This window comes from Eulemur rufifrons, chromosome 21, assembly GCF_041146395.1.
Source record: "Eulemur rufifrons isolate Redbay chromosome 21, OSU_ERuf_1, whole genome shotgun sequence".
Classification (NCBI taxonomy): Eukaryota; Metazoa; Chordata; class Mammalia; order Primates; family Lemuridae; genus Eulemur; species Eulemur rufifrons.
This window is the reverse complement of record NC_091003.1, coordinates 24,051,891-24,075,960: the sequence shown is the minus strand read 5'-3', so window position 1 is coordinate 24,075,960 and position 24,070 is coordinate 24,051,891. Positions and strand designations below refer to the sequence as shown.

Sequence of the window (24,070 nt, the reverse complement as noted above, 5' to 3'; positions counted from 1 at the left end):
AGTCCTCACCCTTCATGTAGTACAGAGTGTCGCGCAGCATCTTGAACATGGTCAGGTAGAGAGGGTCGCTGAAGGACGTGTAGTAGAGATCGGCGCTGGGGTTGGCCTGCATGGGAGGGAGGAGACGCACGTGACCACAGAACAGAAACTCCTCTGCCCAGCCTTCGCCTTGCATGTTGAGTGAGGCCTGGCTGAGCAGTGATTCGTGACTTAGCATTCTAAATGGAGAAACCATTTATCACGATTCAGCACTTGGACACTTCAATTGCTTTCTTCACCCCTTTGAGCATCAGGCCAAGGAAAACAGGAGGCTCATGCAGTCCAGAGATGCCTGTGGGGGTGCAGCCATCTGCACCCTAGAAGGAAGAACCACCTTCCTGTGGCTGAAGCTCACCATCCTTGGCACACAGAGGGACACAGGAAGTGGAGGAGGAGGAGGAAGACAGCCAAGTGGCTACCAGAGTAAGGGATCTACCCTGTCCATCCTCCAAACACAGACACTACAGCCAGGGCACCTTCACATTCAGTGCATGTTTTCTAATTAAAACACATTTTAAATTATTCTTTAACAATCTAATCTGAAATGTACCACTATTTTTCTTCTTGGGCAAAAAAAGTCACACAAGGTATAATGAGTTAAGTAAGATACAGTCCTTAACTTCTATATATTCCCAGTTTAGCAGGACGGAAAGATCTGGTTTGTTACAGTTCCTGACGAGTGTAAAAGTGCTCTGGAAATACAGGCGAGGGAGGCGAGGAAGCAAATCTGCAGAGGGGTCAGGTGGGGCGGAGGGGCACATGGTGTGGGGCTGGCGGAGGGCGGGACAGGGGAGGTCACATGGAGGAAACGAGAATCACTCGGAGGGTGTGTGAGTCATGCCAGGTCTCAGGAGGGCACTGACAGTAAGAGCTGCCATGAACTAGGTGCCATCGATGGGCACCACCACAACTGCCTCACAGACATGGTCTCGCACGGTCCTCACAACGCCCCTGCAGGGCGGACTGGGAGAGCAGCACAGGGCTCTGCCTCTGGAGCCCGGACCACCCAAGTGCTAAGCTGGGAGCTTTGGCATCTGACTGCCTGAGGTCCACAGCCGGGCTCCACCACTCACTCTATGTGTAAGCAAAGTGCCTTAGCCCTAAAAGCCTCAGTTTCCCCATGTCTGTAAACCAGGCATTGTTGTAGGATTCAAGGAGTGAGTGAGTGAAGTCCTATCACAGTGTCTGGCACGTAACGAATGTGCCATAATTGCTTGATTACACTGATTATGGACGATGATTAATATATTGCAGTAACTCCAGTCAGGATAGTAAGAATCTTTTTTCTTTTTCAGTCATGAAACCATTTCTTCAAATGGACATTTATACTAAAAGTCCAAATTACAAAATAAAAATGCCCAAAACTTCTGTGGTTCAGAAGGGAGGAGGGTCCCGAGGTAGAGTGCAGGCCCAGCAAGTCTCTAGGTGTCTGACTGCCCGGCCCCTCTCTCAGCCCTGGTCCTCCTGGTCTGCCCTGGGCCACACACGACCACACACTGACGATGGAAACCAAGAGGCCTCTGAGACTGCAAGCTGCAATGAGAGAGAGAGACAGCTACAGCTCAGGCCAACAGGAAGAACAACCTGCAGAAGGGTTGAAGACAAGGTAGGAAGTGCCCAGCTACAACCTGGAGAGTTACAGGAACCGTGTTCCTTGGCCAAGAACCAACCCACAGCAAACCACACCCAGCACATCCATCTCACATCTGCCAGCAGCTCGCTGGCAGCCAACTGCAACAGAGGAAGCCTCTGGTGGTTCCCACCTGCTTCATACCTGGGCCGCAGGTACCAGTAGTTATCAGGCACTGTGTGTCTTATCATCAGGTGAGAGGAAGAAGACCAGGCTTAAATAAGGACTTGGGTCCAGCATGCACCCACAGACATAATCAGCCCAGCAAAAGGCAATCTCTCTGATCCTAACACTCAAATGGGGCCTGACCCAGATGCCCCCTGAGATTTTGAGACCTCCCAGCACCAATGTCATAAATATACCATAAATAATGCTGTAGGCCTTGGTTCCAAACATATTAAAGACAAAAGTTCCCTAGGTACACACCCCTTACGCTTAAAAGCCAGGGCTTGCATGTGCCTGGAAAGCACAGCTCTGAGCCCCAAGAAGCAGCCTGAGCACAAAGGAGCCAGGAAGATGAAAGAGTCAGATAGGCCCAGGCCACACTCCAGCTCCCGCAGTGACTGTGTGATATGGCACATTAGCTAGTCCCCTTGTGCCTCTATCTTCTATTGGTGAAATGGAGACACTAGCCACCAGTCGGGGGCACTGGAGGTGATTGTGTTTAAGAGCTTGGCCCAGAACCCGGCACAGAGCAAGCACTCACGCAGGTGGGTTATTCTGTGGCATGAGGGAAGTTAAGCTGAAAACTCACAGCCAAACCCCTTCCATTCCAGCCCCCACATGAACTCCTGCTTTCTCAGATGCTTAAATCAGGCTTATCTCATGGCGATGCCCTAAGAAGGGATGTACCTCGATCACGCTGGCTACAACTGCATCCAGGGATTTGAGAACAGGCTCTTCAACGATCTTCTTCACCTATCAGGGAAACAAAACCTCATGAAGCAACTGACACAGTGAGAGAGACAGGAACACTAGCTCCTTCTACCAAAACCTCATCACAAATCCATGTTCAAACACACTGAAAAATGTGATCAAGGCAACAGACCAACAATATATTAATATAAGGTATGGCTATATATCAAACTATATGCACACACCCTCAATTCTGCCATCCCTTGGGGCTTCTTTTCCTACCCTAGATAAAAATGATACAAAAACAAAGTAAAGGAGCCAACTCCCTCAAATTTGCTGACATCAGATTTCCATGTTCAGGATGTGAAAGCGTCCAGGCTCCAGGCATTGCTGCCATTTCACCAACTCACAGTTAATAAGCACAGCTGTGTGACGTCCTTCCACAATCCCCTCCCAGACATCCAGGACACCCTCACAGCCAGTCCTCGGTGCGGAAAGTGCCTCCCTTCTCCCCAAACCAGGTGCACTGGCTCTTCTACAACTGCCCAGGTACTTAAACTGGAACACACATTTAAAATTTCTAGTAGAAGCAATTGTTTTTACCTGTCCTCTGTACAGCATTTAGTATGGAATGAACTCTGTGGTGTCAACTGCAGAACCATCTGAAAAAATTGCCCCACTCCTGCAACTGTAGTACTTGACAAATGTCATTTCCAAAATGTATGGATAATGATGAAGACCACACCAGGAAAAGAAATGAAAAATTGCCTAAAAGAAAACCTAAACTTGAAATGTTAAAATATATTGGAAAAAATAATTCCCCAAGAAAGGATGTAAAACACCAGCCTTCAATTAGGATTTCTGACATGGTACTAGGAAGAGCCATCTGCAGAGGTCACAGCCCTCCTAGACCACCATTCTGTCTGAGACATTGACTCTGAGAAGCGGGAAAGTTTCCCTTCCTGATGGCAACTTGAGAAAAACATCCTAAGCTATTTAGTAGTTCATCATGGCTCCATCCTTGCTAATTATCACCCATGTTTTAATTCAGCCTGAAGCCATTCTCTGAGTGACTTCTATTCGCACTCCACATAGCAGGGAGATGGCTGCTCTTTCCAGCGCAGGCTCCAGGCTTTGGAAGATGTCCTCGTTTCCAAAACAGAAAGCCTGATACATAGAGTGCGCCCTTGATAATGTCATCACCCCCACCCATCAAATCTGTCCTGAACTACCCCAGCACCACCGTAACAACTCCAGGGCCCCTGCATCTGACCACAGATCTGTCCATTTCAGGACTCAGACGGTGGCACCAATGTCTTCTCTGGTGTACCTCAAAGGTGATCCAAAGGAACTCAAATATGAAAAAGTTAAGGTTTTATATTAATCCAAATAGAACAACCCCTGATAGGGAGTCAGGTACAATGGAAAAGCACTGGACTTAGAGTCAGAATCCCCAGACTGAGCCAGCCCTGCCCGTTGCCTGCATGTCCTTGACATTGATTTCCTTCCCTCCCAATGGGGATGCATGGGTGCCTCCCGCATGGCTGCTGCAAGGATTAAATGAGAAAGTGTCATACAATGGCTCCATGAATGTTATTCTCCTTCTTTCTTTAATCTGAAAATTTATGACTACTAAACTATACTTTGAAATACCGGTACGCTGAGTTTTTTTTTAAAAAACTTCAGGCTTGGCCAGGCACGGTGGCTCACGCCTGTAATCCTAGCACTCTGGGAGGCCGAGGCGGGAGGATTGCTCGAGGTCAGGAGTTCAAGACCAGCCTGAGCAAGAGTGAAACCCCCGTCTCTACTAAAAATAGAAAGAAAGAAATGATTTGGACAGCTAAAAATATATATAGAAAAAAATTAGCCAGGCATGGTGGCACATGCCTGTAGTCCCAGCTACTCGGGAGGCTGAGGCAGAAGGATTGCTTAAGCCCAGGAGTTTGAGGTTGTTGTGAGCTAGGCTAACGCCACTGCACTCTATCCAGGGCAAAAGAGCGAGACTCTGTCTCAAAAATAAATAAATAAAAATAAAAACTTCAGGCTTTCACCACTAGCACTCTTACCGACCCCCTCCCCGCCTCAATCACCACGGTCTATTTACCCACCAATGCTCCTCTCCTTACCAAGTTCAAGAGTTCCCGGAGCATTTCTAGTGGAATGTTGAATTCCTTATAGGTGATGCCATTGAAAAGGGGAGAGACTGAGAAGCTGGAACTGATGGTGGAGAAGTAGTACTCAGGCTCCAGGGCGGTCCCATCAGGCAAGCAAGATGCTGGCAGGAGAGAAAACCAGGAAGTTAGCCATGGTCATACGTGACCGGGACACTTCCCCAAGCTGATTCCCCCAATAATCAACACAGGCATAGGTTTTACTTTTGTGTATACCCCAGGTCCTTGCTTGTTTCTAAAGTAAGAACTGAAGGCTGGACGGCAAATCCTTGGAAAGTGACGCCCCTCACTTGGGTGTTTCAAGTCAAAGGCTCAAACATGATCATGTCCTAATATATCCAACCCAAACAATATAACTTAACACATGGGACAGGAAAAAAAGAATTACTCTTTTTCAAAAGTTGAGAGATATAAAAGTTTGAGGTCCATAGGGCTTCCAAAATATTTTACCACCAAAAATTTTTTAAAGAAATTAGCCAGATATGGTGGCATGAGCCTGTAGTCCTAGCTACTCAGTAAGCTGAGGCAGGAGGATCACTTGAGCCCAGGAGTTTGAGGCTGTAGTGAGCCATGATGACGCCACTGTACTCCAGCCTGGGTAACAGAGCAAGACCCCATCTCTAGAAAAACAAGAAGAATAAAAATGCACAGTACTAGAAGTTTTAAAATCTGAATGACTAAGTGAAATAAACCAATCACAGAAAAGACAAATACTATATGAGCCCACTTCCACGAGGTACTTAAGAGTAGGCACAATCGTAGACAGAAAGTAGAGCAGCGGCTACGGGGGGGTGGGAGGAAGGAGGAAGGGGGAGTTACTGTTTAACGTGAACAGGTGCAGTTTCACAAGGCGAAAAGAGTTCTCAGGATGGACGGTGGTGATAGTTGTACAATATTTTAAATGTATTTAATACCACTGTACTGTACATCTAAAAAATGGTTTAAGATGGCAAATTTTATGTTATGTGCATTTTATCACAATAAAAAAACTGCAGGAAAAAAAATCACAAAAATATTCATTCAGTCATCTGATGCTTAATATGAATGCAAAAGTGTACAATTGTTTGAAAATCCATTATTAAAAACTGTAACAGAAAACTATGATTGGAAAATACATTTATAGTATTTTCATATTAAACAATGACAAATAATATCTATAAAGAAATATTAATAATAAATTTTATGACTTCCCCAAGCACTAGAGCACAGAAAAAGCAAAGAGTTGAGTTTAACGAAAGCTGGGGTCCAGTGCTGCGATGCCGGTAATACACTGCCAGTCTGCCTGAAGACAGACGCGAGCCAGGAACTTAAACCAGAAGGTGGTGGGAATAGTGCCGCAGGGAGCTGACACACTGGAGGGCCAGTGTAAGAAATGGCCATGGAAAGAGGGACCAGATGAGGAAAGAAGGGAGGGAGAGAGCAGATGGTTTAACAGGAGCAGCTGGGGAGAAAGGAGAGGCGGCTGTGATCAAAGGGCACTTCTTGGACAGACACCACGAAGCAGGGGCGGTGTCACAGATGGAGGCAAAAGATGGGAGCTGCAAGGACCTAAGTAAGATTTGGGATTTATGCAGGTGATGTCACTGAAAGTTTTTTTTTTTTTTTGGAGACAGAGTCTCACTCTGTTGCCTGGGCTAGAGTGAGTGCCGTGGCGTCAGCCTAGCTCACAGCAACCTCAAACTCCTGGGCTTAAGCGATCCTACTGCCTTGGCCTCCCAAATAGCTGGGACTACAGGCATGTGCCACCATGCCTGGCTAATTTTTTCTATATATATTTTTTTAGTTGGCCAGATACTTTCTTTCTATTTTTAGTACAGACGGGGTCTCGCTCTTGCTCAGGGCTGGTCTCGAACTCCTGACCTTGAGCGATCCACCCGCCTCGGCCTCCCAGAGTGCTAGGATAACAGGCATGAGCCACCGCGCTTGGCAAGGTAGAGGTAATTTTAACATGCATCTGGCACATGAATGAAATTCAGTAAATTGTGTAGATGTACTCTGCGAACAGCAAAGCTCTATAAAAGCAGCAGCAGTGTCATATTCTTTAATATAATCTACATATTTACTGACATTTAAAAAAAAAGTATACACCATTAAGCATTTCTGCCTGAGAATCAGCTTTCACAGGTTAATGTAAAAAATTCTGATGACAGGCATATGGGGGTCTGTAAATTATTTTCTGTACTTTTCTCTGTATAGAAAATATTTGAAAATTTTAAGAAGTTTACACGAAAACAGAAAATAAATGCGTTCTATAAGCTTGCCACTCTAGATCCGTGACAATAGACAGCATCAGCATTCTTAACATCACAAGAAGTCACTGAGTCAACTCCGAGCACTGGGTCAGTACTCTTGGTAGAGAGACGGACGAAGCCCACCTTCAAAGTAGTGAAAGGCGGATCCTCCGGGGGAGCTGGGCGGGGGCACGCCACGCTCGGGGCTGACCTGAAACACAAGCACAGTTACGGATCAGAAAAGGCCAGTGAGACCTCAGTCTGATTTGTCCCAGACGAGGTTCCCTCTGACAGCCTAATGTCTACACTTAAAGTCCTGGTTCAAGCCTCACCTCCTCCCTAAAACCCACCGCAGCTAGAGCATTTTCTACTATATTTGTATCACTAAAATCTTTGTGTCTAGCCATGTATTTTATACTTGATTACTGAGCTGCATTGTTCTCAGTGTTTTGTGTTTTTATCTTTTCTCTATGGGTCAATTATATACTTCTTTAGGGCATCTACTGTCTTCCATGCAGAACAGAGTTTAGCACCAACTGCTGTGAAACATATGCTCTATGACTATGAAATCACTTATAAATCGTAAGAGGCAAGTCTCTGTACTAAAGAGAAGTCTTCCATGTTTCTTAAGTTCCCTCAAATTACACACAAGAGGGATTTTCTTTGCGTGGCTCCTTAACGACATCCTTCTCCTCTGCTGTTTCCCCAGGAGCCCAGCCCTACCTGAGAGATGCTGGACACGCTGCTGGTTTTCCTCTTCAGGGTGCCCTCCTGACAGACAGTCAGCAGATTGCTGGGGAGGATGGAGCGGAAGTCATTGAAGGATCGCCGTCGAACGCCTTCCAGCTCTTCTGGGACTCGGAGGGAATGAGGAGCAACTTTGGGAAAGAGCTTTGAGAGAAGAGACTCTTCTGTGTTGCTGTAACGCCCAAATGCTCGTGAGATTCCTATCAGGCATGGGATCGCGTACTTGCAAAGGTATTCTAGAAAACCAAGCGAGAACGTTACAATATGAGAAAGTACCTGTGAGAGAACCCTACCGTACCAACTCGTAACACTGGCTAACATTTCACAACCCACCCACTAACAAACGTGGAGGTTCAGAATAAGCCACAGTAACAGCATCAACCCCAAGGGCAGACTGGTGATGTGAATATTTTCAACCTGTCATTAATAATTTCAGACTGGGTCTCCACCACACTCAGGCACTCTCCTTGGAAGGGTTTAGTCTATTCATGGCACATCCAAATCAATACTATAGCTAGGTCATGTTATCAGTTACCTTGACTCTAGTTAACATATTTATACCTCTTAGAACCATATTGGTAGCCTTAAATTAAGGGAAAAATGACTTTTAGAAGCCAACTACTCTACCTACACAAGTTATTGGTGAAGACACCGAGGCCCGGAAGGGTGCAGTTCCTTGTCCAAGGTCACCCAGCATTCATATAGCAAAGCTGTGCTCATGAGCCCCTGTGGCCTCTGAGCATACTAATAACACAACTAACACAGCATAACATAGGAAGGCTTTTTTCATCAGGTACACATTAGGTACCAAAAAGCAGAAAAGACAACTGGGGAAAAGGGAGGGAAGGAGTAAACACAAAACCATTTTAAGAAAAGCCTTAAAGATCTATAATTGTACCTTTTTCTTGAATCTCCAAGGCCTGGCACATTCCCAAGAGGACATGCAAAACCTGCAAAAGTGCCTCTAAAATCTACAAGTCAAGGAAACAAAACAAACTTATAAACAAAATCAGATAAATATCACCAAATTAATTCAGAATTAGAAGGAGCTCTAGACATCATCTTGACCAACCCCGTATCTGATCCATCTCTCCACAGCAGCTGTGCCAAGGGGCCAACCAGCTGACCTTCCAGGGACAGAAACCCTCCCTCTCTAGGCTGGTACATAGTCCTCCATCCTCCTAACACTGGGCTAACATCATCCTCCTGGGGCTTGTACCCACTGGCCCTTAAGGGCACTTTTTCCTCCATATTCTATAAACAGGTCACAGGCCCCCAAATCTTATCTTTTCACAGCTAAATACCCCTAGTTCTTTTCAATCTTATTCCTTATGATCATGAGTCCTTTACAATGCTGATAGTTCAGCCTGTCTATATCTGTCTGGAAGCGTACTGCTCAGAATAAAGTACACTGACATTTGAGGGATGCTGGAACTCACCCAGAGCAATCGCCAAACATCACAGATTGTACACTTCTAATTACGTGCCATTAGCTTTCAGCAGCTACTTCACGCTGCTGGCTCAATGAGCTTACAGATAAATACCTAAATCTTCTTCACATGCTGTTCCTAAGCCATGTAACCTCTACATATGTAGTTGGTGTTTCTTACTTTTCATTTCTCCCTACGAAGTTCATCGGATTAGCTTTAGCTCTTTGTGCTGGTCTTCGATTCCCAGCTTTGAGCCTTTTACAAATGAGATCATCCGACTTTCTCAGATCATCTTCATTCACAGCACTGGCTTGCTTTGCTCCAGCCACAGGAGGTCACCGGAGGCTCACCCATCCCCCTGTGGGGGGGTGGGGTGGTCCTTCATGAGTTCTGCAAACCCTCCAAAACATTTTGGCACTCAACCCTCAGAATTGGTCCAGAATGTCAGGAGAGGTGCCTGTCCAATGCCTTCGTGGAGATCAACTGGACTGCATCCACCTCATTTCTCTCAACTACACGCCTCTAAAACCCCAGGCAAAGAAGAAAATGAAGTTGGTCTGACGTGACCTGTTGATAACCAAGTCAATTTCTTACATTTTCCTAATGTTAAATAATGCTGAATAATCTGAAAAGGCCTGAAAAGCAAAACTTTTTTCATTTCATATAATAAAATCATTGTTATCATCTTCAGTGCTTTCCTCTTTATTTTGGTAGGTTTTATTCACAGAAAAGCCCTTAATGTCTTTTTTTTTTTTTAATAAAAACACATGATCCTAACATATCTAGTCATCTCTTTAGCCAACCTACAAATAAATGAGAACCTAAACTAGAAAGAACTCAAAAAGCATCACTAGCTGCGAACAGTATGCAGATAAGCAACTAGGCCCTCCTTGGCAGAACCTAAGAATAGCAACATGTAAAAAATGACTTTCTAAATGATAAATCTGATTAGGAAAAGTTTTAAATCATGATTGTATTCTTTGTTTAAAAAAGAGGGCAGTATGAAAAACATGTTAGTAATATTTCCAATGAAATTAAAAATAATTAATGAAATCTAAAAAAGTCTGGGCACTTAAAGGTAAAAGCCTCAGCTACCTAGAAAATTCTCTTCTACTAATGACTTCCATCCCCAATCTAGAGTAAGGAAAATGAGCCTCTGCCTTTTTCTGTCTATGTCACAGGACTTTTGGAAAAGTGAATGATATAAGTCTCATGAGATCCTGAAAAATACTATGAGCTGAAAAGTTCTGTAAGCAATATTTCTTAGATCTGCTATTAACAGCATGAAATAAAACAACAAAAACAATCCAATCACACTTCGATTTTTTTTTTTTTTTTTTTTTACTCTTTTCATCGCTTTACGACTCCTTCCATCTAATAGAAATACACACCAAGTCACCACACGCTTACCTCATCCCTAACAGAAGGGTCTCTATAAGCCACATCAGACAGCAAAGTTACCAAGCAGAAGCTGAAGCTCTCTGCAACTGGGAGGGCACCTGAAAGACGTGAAGACACAAATCAGATCATCGGAAGCAAGACGCTGGGCCAACCTCTTGGCCATCCAATATGGCCCACCAAGGACCGGTTTATAGAGGCTGCTCTCATGGAAATGAGCCTCAAAAGAACAGATAGGGGTGCAACGTGTTTGCTGAGAAATACCCCTACCTTTCTTTTAAATAAATGTTTTGATTCAACAAATTCAAATGTTTAACTGTTGTTAACTTAAATGTTTCCTGAGACGATTTATAGTTTGAGATTATAGAGCCTCTCAACGTGAAAGATTCCATTTTTTATGCCCTGACTAAATAAAAGTGAGAAATCAATGTTGACGAGTGTAACAAGATGGTACACGCGGGAGCTGTCAAATACTTATTACTACTACTTTACTTGTTTTTTTCCTCAGTCCCTTTCTGTCTGAACTACTGCTTTAAATGGAATAAAATGGATTTTTTCCTGCTTTGTTTTGGCAAATGGGAAGAATCCTATTAAGAGCTTCCAAGGATTTGTTCTATTCCCCACAAGCTTTTCAAGTCCTTATACTGCTAAGCCTCCTAGCAGGGAGGTTCTTGGGCGCGTGGCCCTCAAGTCTGGGAGGAAGTGCTGTACCTACACAGTACTTCTTTCAGGCACATCTTTAATGTTAGAACCACTGCTGTCTGGTTCAATCCCAATTAAGTATGTACTCAATTTTGAATACTGAATGTTGTATCGAGGACATAGGAGTATGTACTATTTTAGGGACATAGTCAATAGTACATGGCAGAAGATCGTTACATTTCTACTACTGGGTTTATAATTTTAAAATGCAGTTCTAGGTTGTTCTCAAACTTGAGTGTGCATCACAATGCCTGTTAAAACACAGATTTTCTAGTTCAGTAGCTCTGATGTGTGAACTGATAATTTGTATCTCTGACAAGTTCTCAGGTGCCACTAATGCTGCTAGTCCAGGGATTACACTTTAAGAACTGCTTCTCTAGAGTTTAAAAGCATAAGTGATATTGCCTTAATTTAAAAAAGTGAACTGTTACCCAATAATTGAAAATGTATGTATCTCTAATGATGTTTCAAATAATGCTGAAATTTTCATTCTAATATGAATCCATGTATATAGACGCGATCTTTATTTTGAAATTAAAAAAAAAAAAAGAAAACAGCATCAACATCGACTCATATACTTCTCTTCAAACGTAAGTAACACAGTGGTGGACATGGATATTTGACTTTCTACTAACAATGGTCTATTTAATTTGTAGTCCTTGAAATTGCAGGATACAGGTATAATGTGGGATCTCTGAGGCATGGTACATCACCCGAAGATCAGGAGTAACACAGGCATAAGCAGAATGTTAGTGACAACAACAAAACCTGTCTTCAGCAGACCGAGCCCATCTAACAAATTAGGGCCACACTACCGACAAAAAAGACAAGGGTCAGCTGGGCACGGTGGCTCATGCCTGTAATCCTAACACTCTGGGAGGCCGAGGCGGGTGGATCGCTCAAAGTCAGGAGTTTGAGACCAGCCTGAGCAAGAGTGAGACCCCATCTCTACTAAAAAACAGAAAGAAATTAATTAACCAGATAACTAAAAATATATAGAAAAAATTAGCTGGGTATGGTGGCGCATGCCTGTAGTCCCAGCTACTCAGGAGGCTGAGGCAGTAGGATTGCTTGAGCCCAGGAGTTTGAGGTTGCCGTGAGCTAAGCTGATGCCATGGCACTCTAGCCTGGGCAACAGAGTGAGACTCTGTCTCAAAAAAAAAAAAAAAAGAAGGGTCTCCTTTACACACACCAACCCCCAGCTATACCCAAAGGTGGGCCTCAGGCCTCACAGATGTAAATTACTAAATTACGTAAATTACTAAATTATATAAACTACAGAAACTTCAGTCTCATGGGTCACAAACTCTAAAACTGTTAGACATCTTCTGAGCTAATTTTGGAGCCCTGGGAAATCAATATACAAGCACATCAGCATTATAAGTGTTTAGGACAATGTTTGGCACACAGCAGACCTATGTAAATATTTTGGAAGGGAGAGAAAGAAGAAGGCAAAGAGGGCAGCAGAGAAAGAAGGGCAGTGGAGGGAAGGAGAGGAAAAGACTAACTTTTCCTTGACACTAAAGAGAGATCAAAATAAAATACATAGCCTGGGCAACACAGCAAGACCCTACCTCTAGGCGGGGCGCGGTGGCTCACGCCTGTAATCCTAGCACTCTGGGAGGCCGAGGCGGGTGGATCGCTCAAGGTCAGGAGTTCAAGACCAGCCTGAGCAAGAGCGAGACCCCGTCTCTACTAAAAATAGAAAGAAATTATATGGACAACTAAAAATATATATAGGAAAAATTAGCCGGGCATAGTGGCGCATGCCTGTAGTCCCAGCTACTTGGGAGGCTGAGGCAGGAGGATTGCTTGAGCCCAGGAGTTTGAGGTTGCTGTGAGCTAGGCTGACGCCACGGCACTCACTCTAGCCTGGGCAACAAAGTGAGACTCTGTCTCAAAAAAAAAAAAAAAAAGACCCTACCTCTAAAAATATTAATTAAATTGAATTACATACAAGTTAAAAAGAAATACACATGAAGTTATTCCATTTCTAAAGAAGCAGAGTTTAACTGAAACTTAGCAACAGCTACAAAGTGATGAAACTATTTATAGTGAACCTCATTGCTGAGTCTTCAATATCCACCTCACCTTTTCTGAGCAGCAGCAATGCAATCTGGAGCAATGACCTCAATCCAGGAGTGAGCCTGTTAATCTAAGGGTAATAGCGAATGGTTCAGGGTTGGGCAGGTGATCCAATTCCGGCCAAGGAGACATGAAAAAGGCTCCTAAAGTCTCAAAGTTCTTGCTCGCTCTCCCAAGAGTACAATGCAAGGCGGGCCTGCTTAGACCCACCTCCTCCCCGCTTCGCACTCGACTCTGACAACAGAGTCTAACTAACTGGCTGCAGGCAGTTAGTTGTTCCACAGCCAGGAGTGGGGCCAGCTAGAATCATCCTAACTTACGCATCAGTATGAATAAACACTTGATCCTTACAGATGCTGAACACACATATTTTTCCTTGCATTCAGGGAAAACATTATGCAAAATTACCTCTGCCTTTCCGAGCTGTGCTTTCTTCTACCCAATACACTTTTGGAAGACCTTTGAGAAGTCGAAGAAGGTAAGGAACCACACAGTCTTTGTGCTAAAAAAAAAAAAAAAAATACATTCAGTAAGATAAGTGACTGGTAGCTTTTTAGCCCAGAATAAGCCCAAAGCAAAGCACATCCACATCCTGATCATCTCAAAGTTTCTTCAGGGATAATGTAGAGTGCATGTAAGTTCGAATGGCATCACTCCCTTCCTGTTTCCACATGGTGGAGTCCAGAGGCCATCACATCAGCCTACACCACAGGGGCCAAAGGGAAGGGCCAAAGCCCACCCTCTGGTGAGGGTCCAGCCTGCTCAGGCCTCTTCTGGGGGCTGCATCCCCGTGAAGTCCTCTGCAGAAGGTACATGTATGCACACACTCAAAGCTTCCTTCAGTGAGAAGCGTTCAGAGAGCCCAAAAACCCATCCATGGGCCCAAGGATAAGCTCTTGGGGACTGGAGAGAAGCTCGCAGTATAAGCTTTTCAACTTGGTAATACTTTTTTTTGCTCATGTTCCTTGTCCTCATTCCTTCCTTTTTTTATTTTATTTATTTATTTTTTTTGATACAGTACCTTGCTCTGTCACCCTGGCTGGAGTGTAGTGGCCTGATCGTAGCCATGCAAACTCAATCTCCTGGGCTTAAGCGATCCTCCCACCTCAGCCTCCCAAGTAGCTGGGACTATAGGTGTGTGCCACCACACCCAGCTAATTTTTTTAATTTTTTTTTTTTTTTTTAGAGACGGGGTCTTACTATGTTGCCCAGGCTGGTTTCAAACTCCTGACCTCAAATCATCCTCCCACCTCAGCCTCCCAAAATGCTGGGATTATAGGTGTGAGCCACCTTGCCTGGCAAGATTAGTTTTTAAATTGCTATTAAAAGGTACATTAAAATAAATAAATAAATAAATAGTACACTAATATGTACTCTAAAACTTAATTTTTATACATTGCAGTTTTGAAAATATGATATTATATCAAAATCACCTCAAATGATTTTATCCTTCTGGAAGGAAAAAAATGGTAACCTTGAGTCTGACTAATGAGCATTTTACCTGAGATTGAAAGCCAAGCCTTCTCTGCAGGGTACACAATTACTTCTCCAAGCATTTTAACATACTTTTTGGCAAAAGAAGACAAGATCAAACCCATTTTATTATTTTTTTAATAACATATTCACACAGTTCAAAAAACCCCAATTACATTAAGAGGTCTCATTCTCACCTACTCTTCCACCTACTCTATCTCACCCTCCTTCTTCACCACTTTGATGAGATTCAAATTCATTCTTTCTACTGTTGCTTTAGGTAACTATAAGCAGATACATATTTAAATTCTCACTGTACCCCCTTTCACACTGCAAAAACTTTAAATTTTGTGAAGGCTTACCTGAAGATCAGATTCAATGAGGAAAATGCCCAACGCAATCACTGCATCTCTCCGTCTTTCATCTAACTGGAAGATCCCATGGAAATCTACTGGGCACATGCAAAGCAGCTTTTGGACCTAGAAAATGAGATTAAAAAAAAACAACCCACATAGGTTGAAAAATAGAAAGCCAGATTCGAAATGAACCAGTACCATAAAAGCCTAGTGAGTCCATATAACCAGGAAGCCACTGTTTTTTCAGCTCAAAAATCATAAAAATGGTATGTCCAGCCACTGAAATGATCGTACACATGCTCCCCAAACACATACACTCAGGAACGAGAGCTGAGGGTTAAAATGACGTATACAGAGGGGGTAAGGCACAATGGCTAAAGTATGCACTTTGGTGTCAGGACAGTGGAGGAGGCACCAGTTACCCAAACCAACCAGCAGTAACAATGCCTCCCCTGAGGGCACTTTTAAAAATCAAAGGTGTGTAAAGCAGTTGGGAGTTAGCACAATACATAGAGCTCCATAAACAATATCTAGTGTTACTGGATACACTGTAACAGTGGCCAGCAGAAGGCAAAGCAGGCAGTAAGTCAGCACTTTACTGAATAAATGGAAAAATTAGGATTATCTTCAAAACAAACCAATAGCAAATATCTGCCTTAAGGGAACCGAAATCTGGATTCATTAAGAATAGAGACACAGGTAATGCCAATCTCGAAACTCTTTGCCACAAGAGCACTGAGCCAAGCAACCAGAAACACCAGCACACCCTCACCTTGCTGCTCTGCTGTGGACCAATGACAAGTCACATACTGATGTTCACATGGTCCTGGTGGGATGTTTTAACAGATATGGAAATCAAGTGTATTGCTTGAAATTTGCCCTGAAAATGCATTAATGAATTACCATCGTAATTTTTTTTAAAGAAAGCAAATTGCTTTTGTTTGCTTGCATTTTAAAAGGGCAAACACAAAGGGACAGCACAGCCCCTTCTAGCCTGAAGAGAGGCAACATTATTTGTCCTAGCAATCTGCCTTCTAGGAATAATTGTAGACAAATAATTAGTACTCAGGCAAAGATTATGTAGAAATACATTCATCACCATGTTGTGTACATAAATTAAAAATTGGAAACAATCTAGATATTCAATATTAGGAACATAAATGATTCAGTCACTTGGTGAAATATTAGGTTGAACCATACGAAACTGCTGATATTCAACCATTTTTTTACCTATAAGAACAACACTTTCACGAAGTTCAACCTAATATTACAGACATGTGGTTTTACTTTTTACAAAATGCTTTCCAAAATGTGTTCCATAGGAAGACATTACTTTTGTAAACAGGAAAAAAATTAGTAAGTTAAAATTGAAGTGTGTGTGTGTGTGTGTGTATATATATATATATATATGGATATACATATCCATGCTTTTATGATTAAATGCTTAGATAAAAGACAGTAAGGTAACAGACAAGAGAAGACCAGCAATGCTAAATTCCCACTTTTCTTCAGTGTTCCTCCATAAGGAGAATGTGCTTCACAACAGAAGGGAAAACAAAATACTAAGAGAGATCTGCAGACCAATCACGACAGAGTGGTAGTTTCAAAGACTCTGGCCACATTGAAGATGTTCACTAGTACGTCACACTCACATCTTGATAGAGAAAGTCTCTCAAAAAAAAAAAAAAAAAAAAACCACCCTATCTGTAAATAACAAATTGAAAGAAGATGGAATCAGAACAGAATGAGTCAAGGTGATTCAAAGAACACTGATTAATGAGTCAACATCAAAGCAGCGGGAAGAATGTGGGGCCCTATCAAACTCTATGTACTTTGCCCTTTCCTGTGCGATATTTTATCAATACCCAGCTCTAACATGAAGATACACTACGCCATGCACCTGGGAGGTGAAGCTAACATGCTAGAAGACAACACGGAGACTCGGAAGCCCGCCCAAACTGGCACAACATCATTATTAAATATAGAAAGTACATAATTGTACAAAAAAGAGATAATTCATCAATATTCCCAAATGCCAAACACAGATGCACTCAAACTTTTAAGTATTTCTGCTCTCAGTCCTTTTCTCTGTCCCTAGAGATCTCTTTAGGGAAGGAAGGGTAAGGACGGTGCTTTTTCTGTTGTATATAAATAAATCTCATGTCGACAACTTTTAGGTGAGTGAAGTGCACACGGACTTTGGAGTCAGACCTGAAGTCACATCCTGGCTCTCGCACAGCTCATTTGGGAGACAAGCTGTGCCTCAGTTTCCCCGTCTACACAGAAGTCCTCCTGGGGCTGGAAGAGATAACGCGCCTGGTGCAAAGTCACAGTCAACCTGGAGTCAGTACTCGCCTGACATCATGTAAGTATTTTTCATGCTACTTCTCTTCAGTAACACCCTTCCAATGGCTTGTATAAGAGTCAATCAAGTCAATATGCCTTTAATTCATTCATTCACTATTTACTGGGCACCTGTTCCATGGGGCACTGCCCTGGGTACCGTGGATTCACAGTAAACCAAGCAGTCTAAAGAGCACCCCTGCTCTCATTCTAGACACAGACAGAAAAAACAGACAAATGTCAGAGAGGTAATAACGTGAAAATAAGAGGTTTCATTTTCCCAGTTGAAAATAAGGGAAGAGACTTCCCTCCCAACCAGCTTCTTTAGAAAATTTGTAATTGTAAGTACTTTCTCCTTCTTTGAAATGTATATGGCCCTTTTGAAGACCAGATAGGCCTTTTGTCAGCTTTAAGATCTAGGATTGTCTTTCTCAAGGACTTGGGAGCCATCTCTTTGGAATGTAAACATCAAGGGAAATGCACCCCTATCCCCCAGTTTCTGTGGGAGGGTAGGAGCCTCACTTCCACAAGTGCCTTGCTCCAAGGTGCAAAACAACCTCCTGTTATAAAGGTAAGTTTGTTTATCCTCTGGACAAAGCCAATTCGCTACTACAGATGGTCACCCCAATTTCCAGGTAAAGTTAGCATGAACTATGTGTGACAAATGGTGCCATCAAGTCCTCTCGGAATCAGGACTAATTTATCGTTTATGTTGAAAACATGTGTGTAATGGTTTGTATCTGCCTCACTATTTAAAAGGGTGAGATATCTTTCTGTCTTTGCAATCTCTTAGCAGATTGCCTGTGATGCACATCAGATTCCAGCTTAACATTCATTCAGTAATAAAGCTAATAAAGCGTTTTATTTACTTCTCTACTACCTTTGTGGAGAGTGTTTCTGGGTTGGGAGATTTTGTTTTTAATTATGTTCCTTTGATGGGGTGATCAGGGAGGGCCTCTACAAGAAGGTGCCCATTAAAGTGGGATCTGATTAAGAAGGAAGCAGACAGGACAAATTAGGAAAGAACGTTCCAGGCAGAGGCTGCTGCAGTGGCAGCACAGTGGAAAAGAGAGTGCCAGGAGGCCCAGAGGTCTAGGTGGAAGCAGAGGAGGTCCCCCCAGGACCCTTCGGACCAGGTCAGGAGCTGGGATTGTGTTCTAACAGCAAAGGAAAGCCATAGCACATAGAGGCCTTAGTGACTTGAGTTTAGAATTGAGGTTTAGAAGAATCCGTCTGGCTGATGCATAAAGAATGCATTTTGGAGGACAAGAGTTAAAGCAGAAAGATGAGTCAGGAGATCTCTGCAGTAGTCTAGGCAAAGATGGTAGTGATCAATGAGCAAAGACAGAAACAGATCAGTTCAGGATATGTTTTAGCGGAAGATATTAGAGGACTTAAAAATGGATGTGGAAGTGAGGGAAAGATTATTTTAGTTGCCTCTTTGCCACACTAGAAAGTATCCAAAGACAGACAGCCAAGACTATGTGACTTCTACAAACATTCCACACAGGGAGAAGTTAAAGGAATGTTTAGCCTGGAGACAATCAGGTTAAAAAGCAAACATAACTGCTGTTCCCCGTATTTGAAGGGCTCCAATACACCCATCAACAACATCAGCTACTTCACTATTAACACTAGTTATTAGTGCCTTTATCTGTCTCTATACTAAACTGTAAATTCCTCAAGGGCAAAAATCATTTCTTATCCTCTATGCATTCCCATCTCCTATACCACAGACATGCAAGAATATGCAGGCAAAAGACGTGCTCACTCTCCCCAGGGCTCATAGGCCCTGCAGTCTATTCTTAATTTGTGTTGAGACTTCACCCAGACCACTGTGGCATGTCCTCCTCTCAATCCTGACCCGCTCTATTAGAGGGGGCTGCTACCAGCCCCTCCTGGCATTTGCCCCAGAGACCAAAGGCTAACTCCCAAGGCTTCCTTTTTTACATAAAGTGTAAGAATAGATTTCTCCTCTCAGGTCAGGTGTTCTGGGTTGGGTGTGGTTTTCTGTTTGTTTGTTCCTTTGTTTTTTAGGTATTAGATTCTTATCTAGAAACTAATACATACTCAGAATGGGCACAGACATGAGCTCTAACAATACCCAGGATCAGAATTCAGCATCATCAACATGTCTAAGCCTTCCTGCCCATACAGCTGTCACCCCACACAGTAGAGGGACTGAAAACAGCACAGTTTTTAGCACCCTCTGGACTGCCAGGTCCTCTGCTACCTCAAATGTCCAGAGGGGCTCTGGGCTACTCTAACTTCAGACTTTCTTCCCCCCTACCCACTCAACTAAAAACATTTAAATAAAAATCATTCATGACCATTTAGAAATTATTCTAAAAGCTAGGTACACAGTTTTAAATGTGAAGGGAAGACACAAAAGAGAACAAATAAACAACTTACGGATCTATAGAGTGATTCAGAGATTCATAAAACTACATTGGGGTGATAGGCAGAATAATCGCACCCCAAAAGGCGTCCAAGCCCTAATCCCCCTCAATCTTTACATGTGCTACTTTTATGGCAAAAGGCACTTCGCAGATATGATTAAGAACCCTGAAATGAAGAGATTATCCTGGATTACGTAGGTGTAATCACAAAGGTCCTTAAAAGCAGAAAAGGGAGGCGGAAGAGGGGGTCAGAGTGATGTGAGGTGAGGACTCAGCCCACCACTGCTGCCTCTGACCATGGAGGAAGGGGTTGTGATACAAGCAATGTGGGCGGCTGCTAGAAGCTATAAAGGCCCGGAAATGAGTTCTCCCCTAGATAGCCCTCATATGTCCTACGGGGCTCTTAAAAAAAAAACAATCTAAGGAAAGGTACAGCAGCCCTGCCATCACCTTGATTTTGGTCCAGGGAGGCCTGTGTTGGGCTTCTAATCTACAGAATTGTAAAATAAATGTGTGTTATTCTAAGCCACTAAATTTGTGGTAATTTGTTAGAGTAGCAATAGGAAACTAATATAAGTGTCACAGAGAATTAAACAAAACTCAAAGCCTGGACTGCCTATCAAGAAAAATACCAAAATGAGTAATCAAATTACAGGTAAAATTTATTTCCTTTATTCTTTTCTTTTTTTTTTTTTTTGTTTTTTGTTTTTTTTTTTTTTTTTTGAGACAGAGTCTCACTTTGTTGCCCAGGCTAGAGTGAGTGCCGTGGCGTCAGCCTAGCTCACAGCAACCTCAAACTCCTGAGCTCAAGGGATCCTCCTGTCTCAGCCTCCCGAGTAGTTGGGACTACAGGCATGCACCACCATGCCCGGCTAATTTTTTCGATATATATATTTTTAGCTGTCCATATGATTTCTTTCTATTTTTAGTAGAGATGGGGTCTCGCTCTTGCTCAGGCTGGTCTCGAACTCCTGAGCTCAAACGATCCGCCCACCTCGGCCTCCCAGAGTGCTAGGATTACAGGCGTGAGCCACCGCGCCCGGCCTCCTTTATTCTTTTCTATATTTTCCACATTCCTATAAAAAACATTGATAATTTAGAAACAGAAAAAAAGGCCAGGCACAGTGGCTCATGCCTGTAATCCTAGCACTTTAGGAGGCCGAAGCAGGAGGATCTCTTGAGGCCAGGAGTTCCAGACCAGCCTGAGCAAGAACAAGACCCCACCTCTACAAAAAATAGAAAAATTAGCCTGGCATAATGGCATGTGTACCTGTAGTCCCAGCTACTTGGGAGGCTGAGGCAGGAGGATCATTTGAGCCCAGGAGTTTGAGGCTCCTGTGAGCTACAATGACACCCCTGCATTCTAGCCTGGGCGACAGAGCCATGCCCTGTCTCAAAAAACAAAACAAAATAAAACAAAACAAAATCAGAAGAAAATGCAGACATACTTTGTATAACGCCATTTTAGTCAATGACAGCCCACATGTATGATGGTAATCCCACGAGTGTAATACTGTATTTTTACGTACCTTTTCTATGTTTAGATATGATTATATACACAAATCCTTACCATTGTGTTACAATTGCCTACAGTATTCAGTACAGTAACATGCTGCACAGGTCTGTAGCCTAGGAGCAACAGGCTATACCATATAGCCTAGCTGTGTAGTGCAAATACACTCTATGACATTTCTACAATGACAAAATTGCCTAACAATGCATTTCTCAGAATGCATCCCTGTCATTAATGACTGCATTTTAAAATAGGGCAGAAACTTTGCTATTAATGCAAATCTTCATTTTAAAAGGACAATAACATTTACAGTCTTAGAGCACACAAAATAAAAGTCAAGTCTATGATATTTCAACAACCTGAACCTGGGTAATCCAAGAACAAAGAAGTAATATAAAACTGAGAGAAGATCTGGGTCAAATAAGCAAAACGGATGTTTTCTATATACGCTGGTTTCACATGTTCTTTAATTTCAACATTTTAATATCAGTAAAACAACTACTTCCCCAAGAGTCTCAATCTAAATAGAAAAGCTTTCTCTTTTTAACTGAGTAAGAGATGCAGATATTCCAGCCCGGACTAAGATCCCTGCAGCTACAACAACAGGCACGGAGAGGCCGAAGCACGGAGGTACCAGCTGAAACAAGAGACCTGGTGCATAAAGCTGAATCTCAGAAAACTACCTTGAAAATATTTCATAGCTCTGTGTAGTTAAAAACAAATTTATTAAAGCAATTCATTAGCAAAAAAAAAAAAATACCAAAAAATGCAACGTGCCACTGAGCTTTTCTTGGTATAATTTCTACAAAGCAAAACAGAATACATGAGAGTTCAACTGCTGCACTGAAATGATGCTCCCTGAACTGCAGGCCTGAGGCCCACACTGACAAGATATGATGAAGCACAGATGTAGGGCTGGAAGAGGTTGCACAGTCTCAACCACCAAACATGCACTTTCAGGCAAGCCATGTGTATTCTGTCCTTGCTCTGCAGGTTAGGCACATCTGAGGCAATAGGCTCTCAACTAGACCCCTCTTTGACTTGTTCTCTCCCTACTTGAATGTTACCACTTCCAGTTCATACACATTCAATGGCTCCCCACTGTCTAATGAACACTCCATGCACACTCCCAGCCTGGCAACTTCTCCAGTACACCTAGGCCCCTAGGTAACAACTCTCATTTCTTCCTGTCTGGCCTTTTCCATGGTTTTCACCCATATGCAGCAGTTCATCCAACCTGCCCTATCCCCCATAAACACTCTACCCAACCCTTCAAGATCCATCTCAATTGTCTTCTGCTTCTCCAACACTTTCTAGATCCCAGAAATTTGATGTGATCTCTCAACAGTCTGCATAGACCTCTGTATTTCTCTTGAGATAATTACCTCCCTTATATCTTACTTGGGAGTTACTTGTATACTTATCCTTGGCTCATTGCAGACAGGGCTGTGTCCTTCTCATTGCTGTATCCACTGCACCCTACACCTTTCAGAACTTTAACAACTACTTAGTGGAACTACCTAAGGGGCCAATGTCACAGATATTTGATGAGGTGAGGAGGAAAGAGAAGAGGGACGGGACCACTGGAACCCAGGCTTCCTAGTGCAGGGTGTAACATCGTGCTGGCACAGTGCTGGCATGCAGTTCCCTCCGCATCACTGAGTGAATGGAGGGATGGAGGGAAGATCCCTCAAATGAAGTGATGATAATGTACAGTCACTCCCTCACAGTGTTACAATGCAGTGGGAGTTACAGAACTAATAAAAATGACACAACAACTAGCAAATAACACAAGTCAGAAACCAAATGATGGAGGGCCCTGAAGGACTGGCACAAGGTCTAGGCTTTGATGCAAAATGCCCTTGAAAACTGGGACTCTGATGAGAAAGACATCTGAAGACCTCAACATGAGTCCTACAGAAGTCATTACACATCAGATAAGGGAGACCCGTTCTGGTGGGTGCCATTCTCCAAATAATGACAGCCAACACTCACTGGGCATTTATCATGTGCCTGGAGCTGGTCTGTATTATCTCATTTAATTCTCACAATAACTCATTAAGTAGATATTAGTAACAATTCCCATTCTATGAATGACAAAACAGAGAGAGGTTAAAGTCCTAAGGCAGAATAAAGCTTTAACACTATAATCTTTTAAAAAATGAAAAAAAAAAATCAAATGATTTTTCAGGATTTTACAACAAACTAGCAAGTTGTTTGTCTTCAGTGATTTTAGTGGAAAATGGGTCATTATAAACGGTCTTTAAGCTCAAAATCTGACCAACATGGCCAGGGTTATTCCTACTTACAAAGAGGATCCAGTAGGCTCTACCAATCACTTGGAGAAGGCCAATAAGCCATGGACCAGGGGGAGGCAACAAATGTAACTTAGACTTTGATAAGCACTCTTGACAGTGCTTTAACTCAAAGATATTAAAAGACAGATATCTCGATGATGTGAATTTCAACTGCCAAGATAAGGAAATGCCAAACCAAGAAGAAAACAAGATGCCCTCACGAGTCTGGATGACTGGGCAGAAAACACAGGGTGTTTTAAAATATTTAGGTCAACATAAAGCTACAATAATAGCATTACAAAAAGCTGGATAAGTAAACTTTTTTTTTAAAAGAGTACAACTTTTGTGATTTGAAACCTCTGGGAACAGTCTTTCTGGAGAAACAAAATCCCCCGAGAACT

At 42.8% G+C, this 24,070-nt stretch overlaps 1 protein-coding gene across 3 annotated transcripts in view; it reads right to left on the bottom strand.

Moving 5' to 3' along the window:
• PI4KA (phosphatidylinositol 4-kinase alpha) overlaps positions 1-24,070 on the bottom strand; it is a 115,385-nt gene that overhangs the window by 78,550 nt on the left and 12,765 nt on the right. For 2 of the 3 annotated variants that reach the window (XM_069497273.1, XM_069497275.1), the window contains exons 2-10: positions 15,124-15,240; positions 13,697-13,790; positions 10,514-10,602; positions 8,572-8,644; positions 7,650-7,909; positions 7,071-7,137; positions 4,651-4,799; positions 2,522-2,587; positions 10-106 (exon numbers count right to left, since the gene is read on the bottom strand). In XM_069497273.1, coding sequence (XP_069353374.1) covers positions 10-106; positions 2,522-2,587; positions 4,651-4,799; positions 7,071-7,137; positions 7,650-7,909; positions 8,572-8,644; positions 10,514-10,602; positions 13,697-13,790; positions 15,124-15,240 — 1,012 coding nt within the window. The remainder of the gene's footprint in view (positions 1-9; positions 107-2,521; positions 2,588-4,650; positions 4,800-7,070; positions 7,138-7,649; positions 7,910-8,571; positions 8,645-10,513; positions 10,603-13,696; positions 13,791-15,123; positions 15,241-24,070) is intronic. The other variant, XM_069497274.1, reaches the window with a different exon arrangement.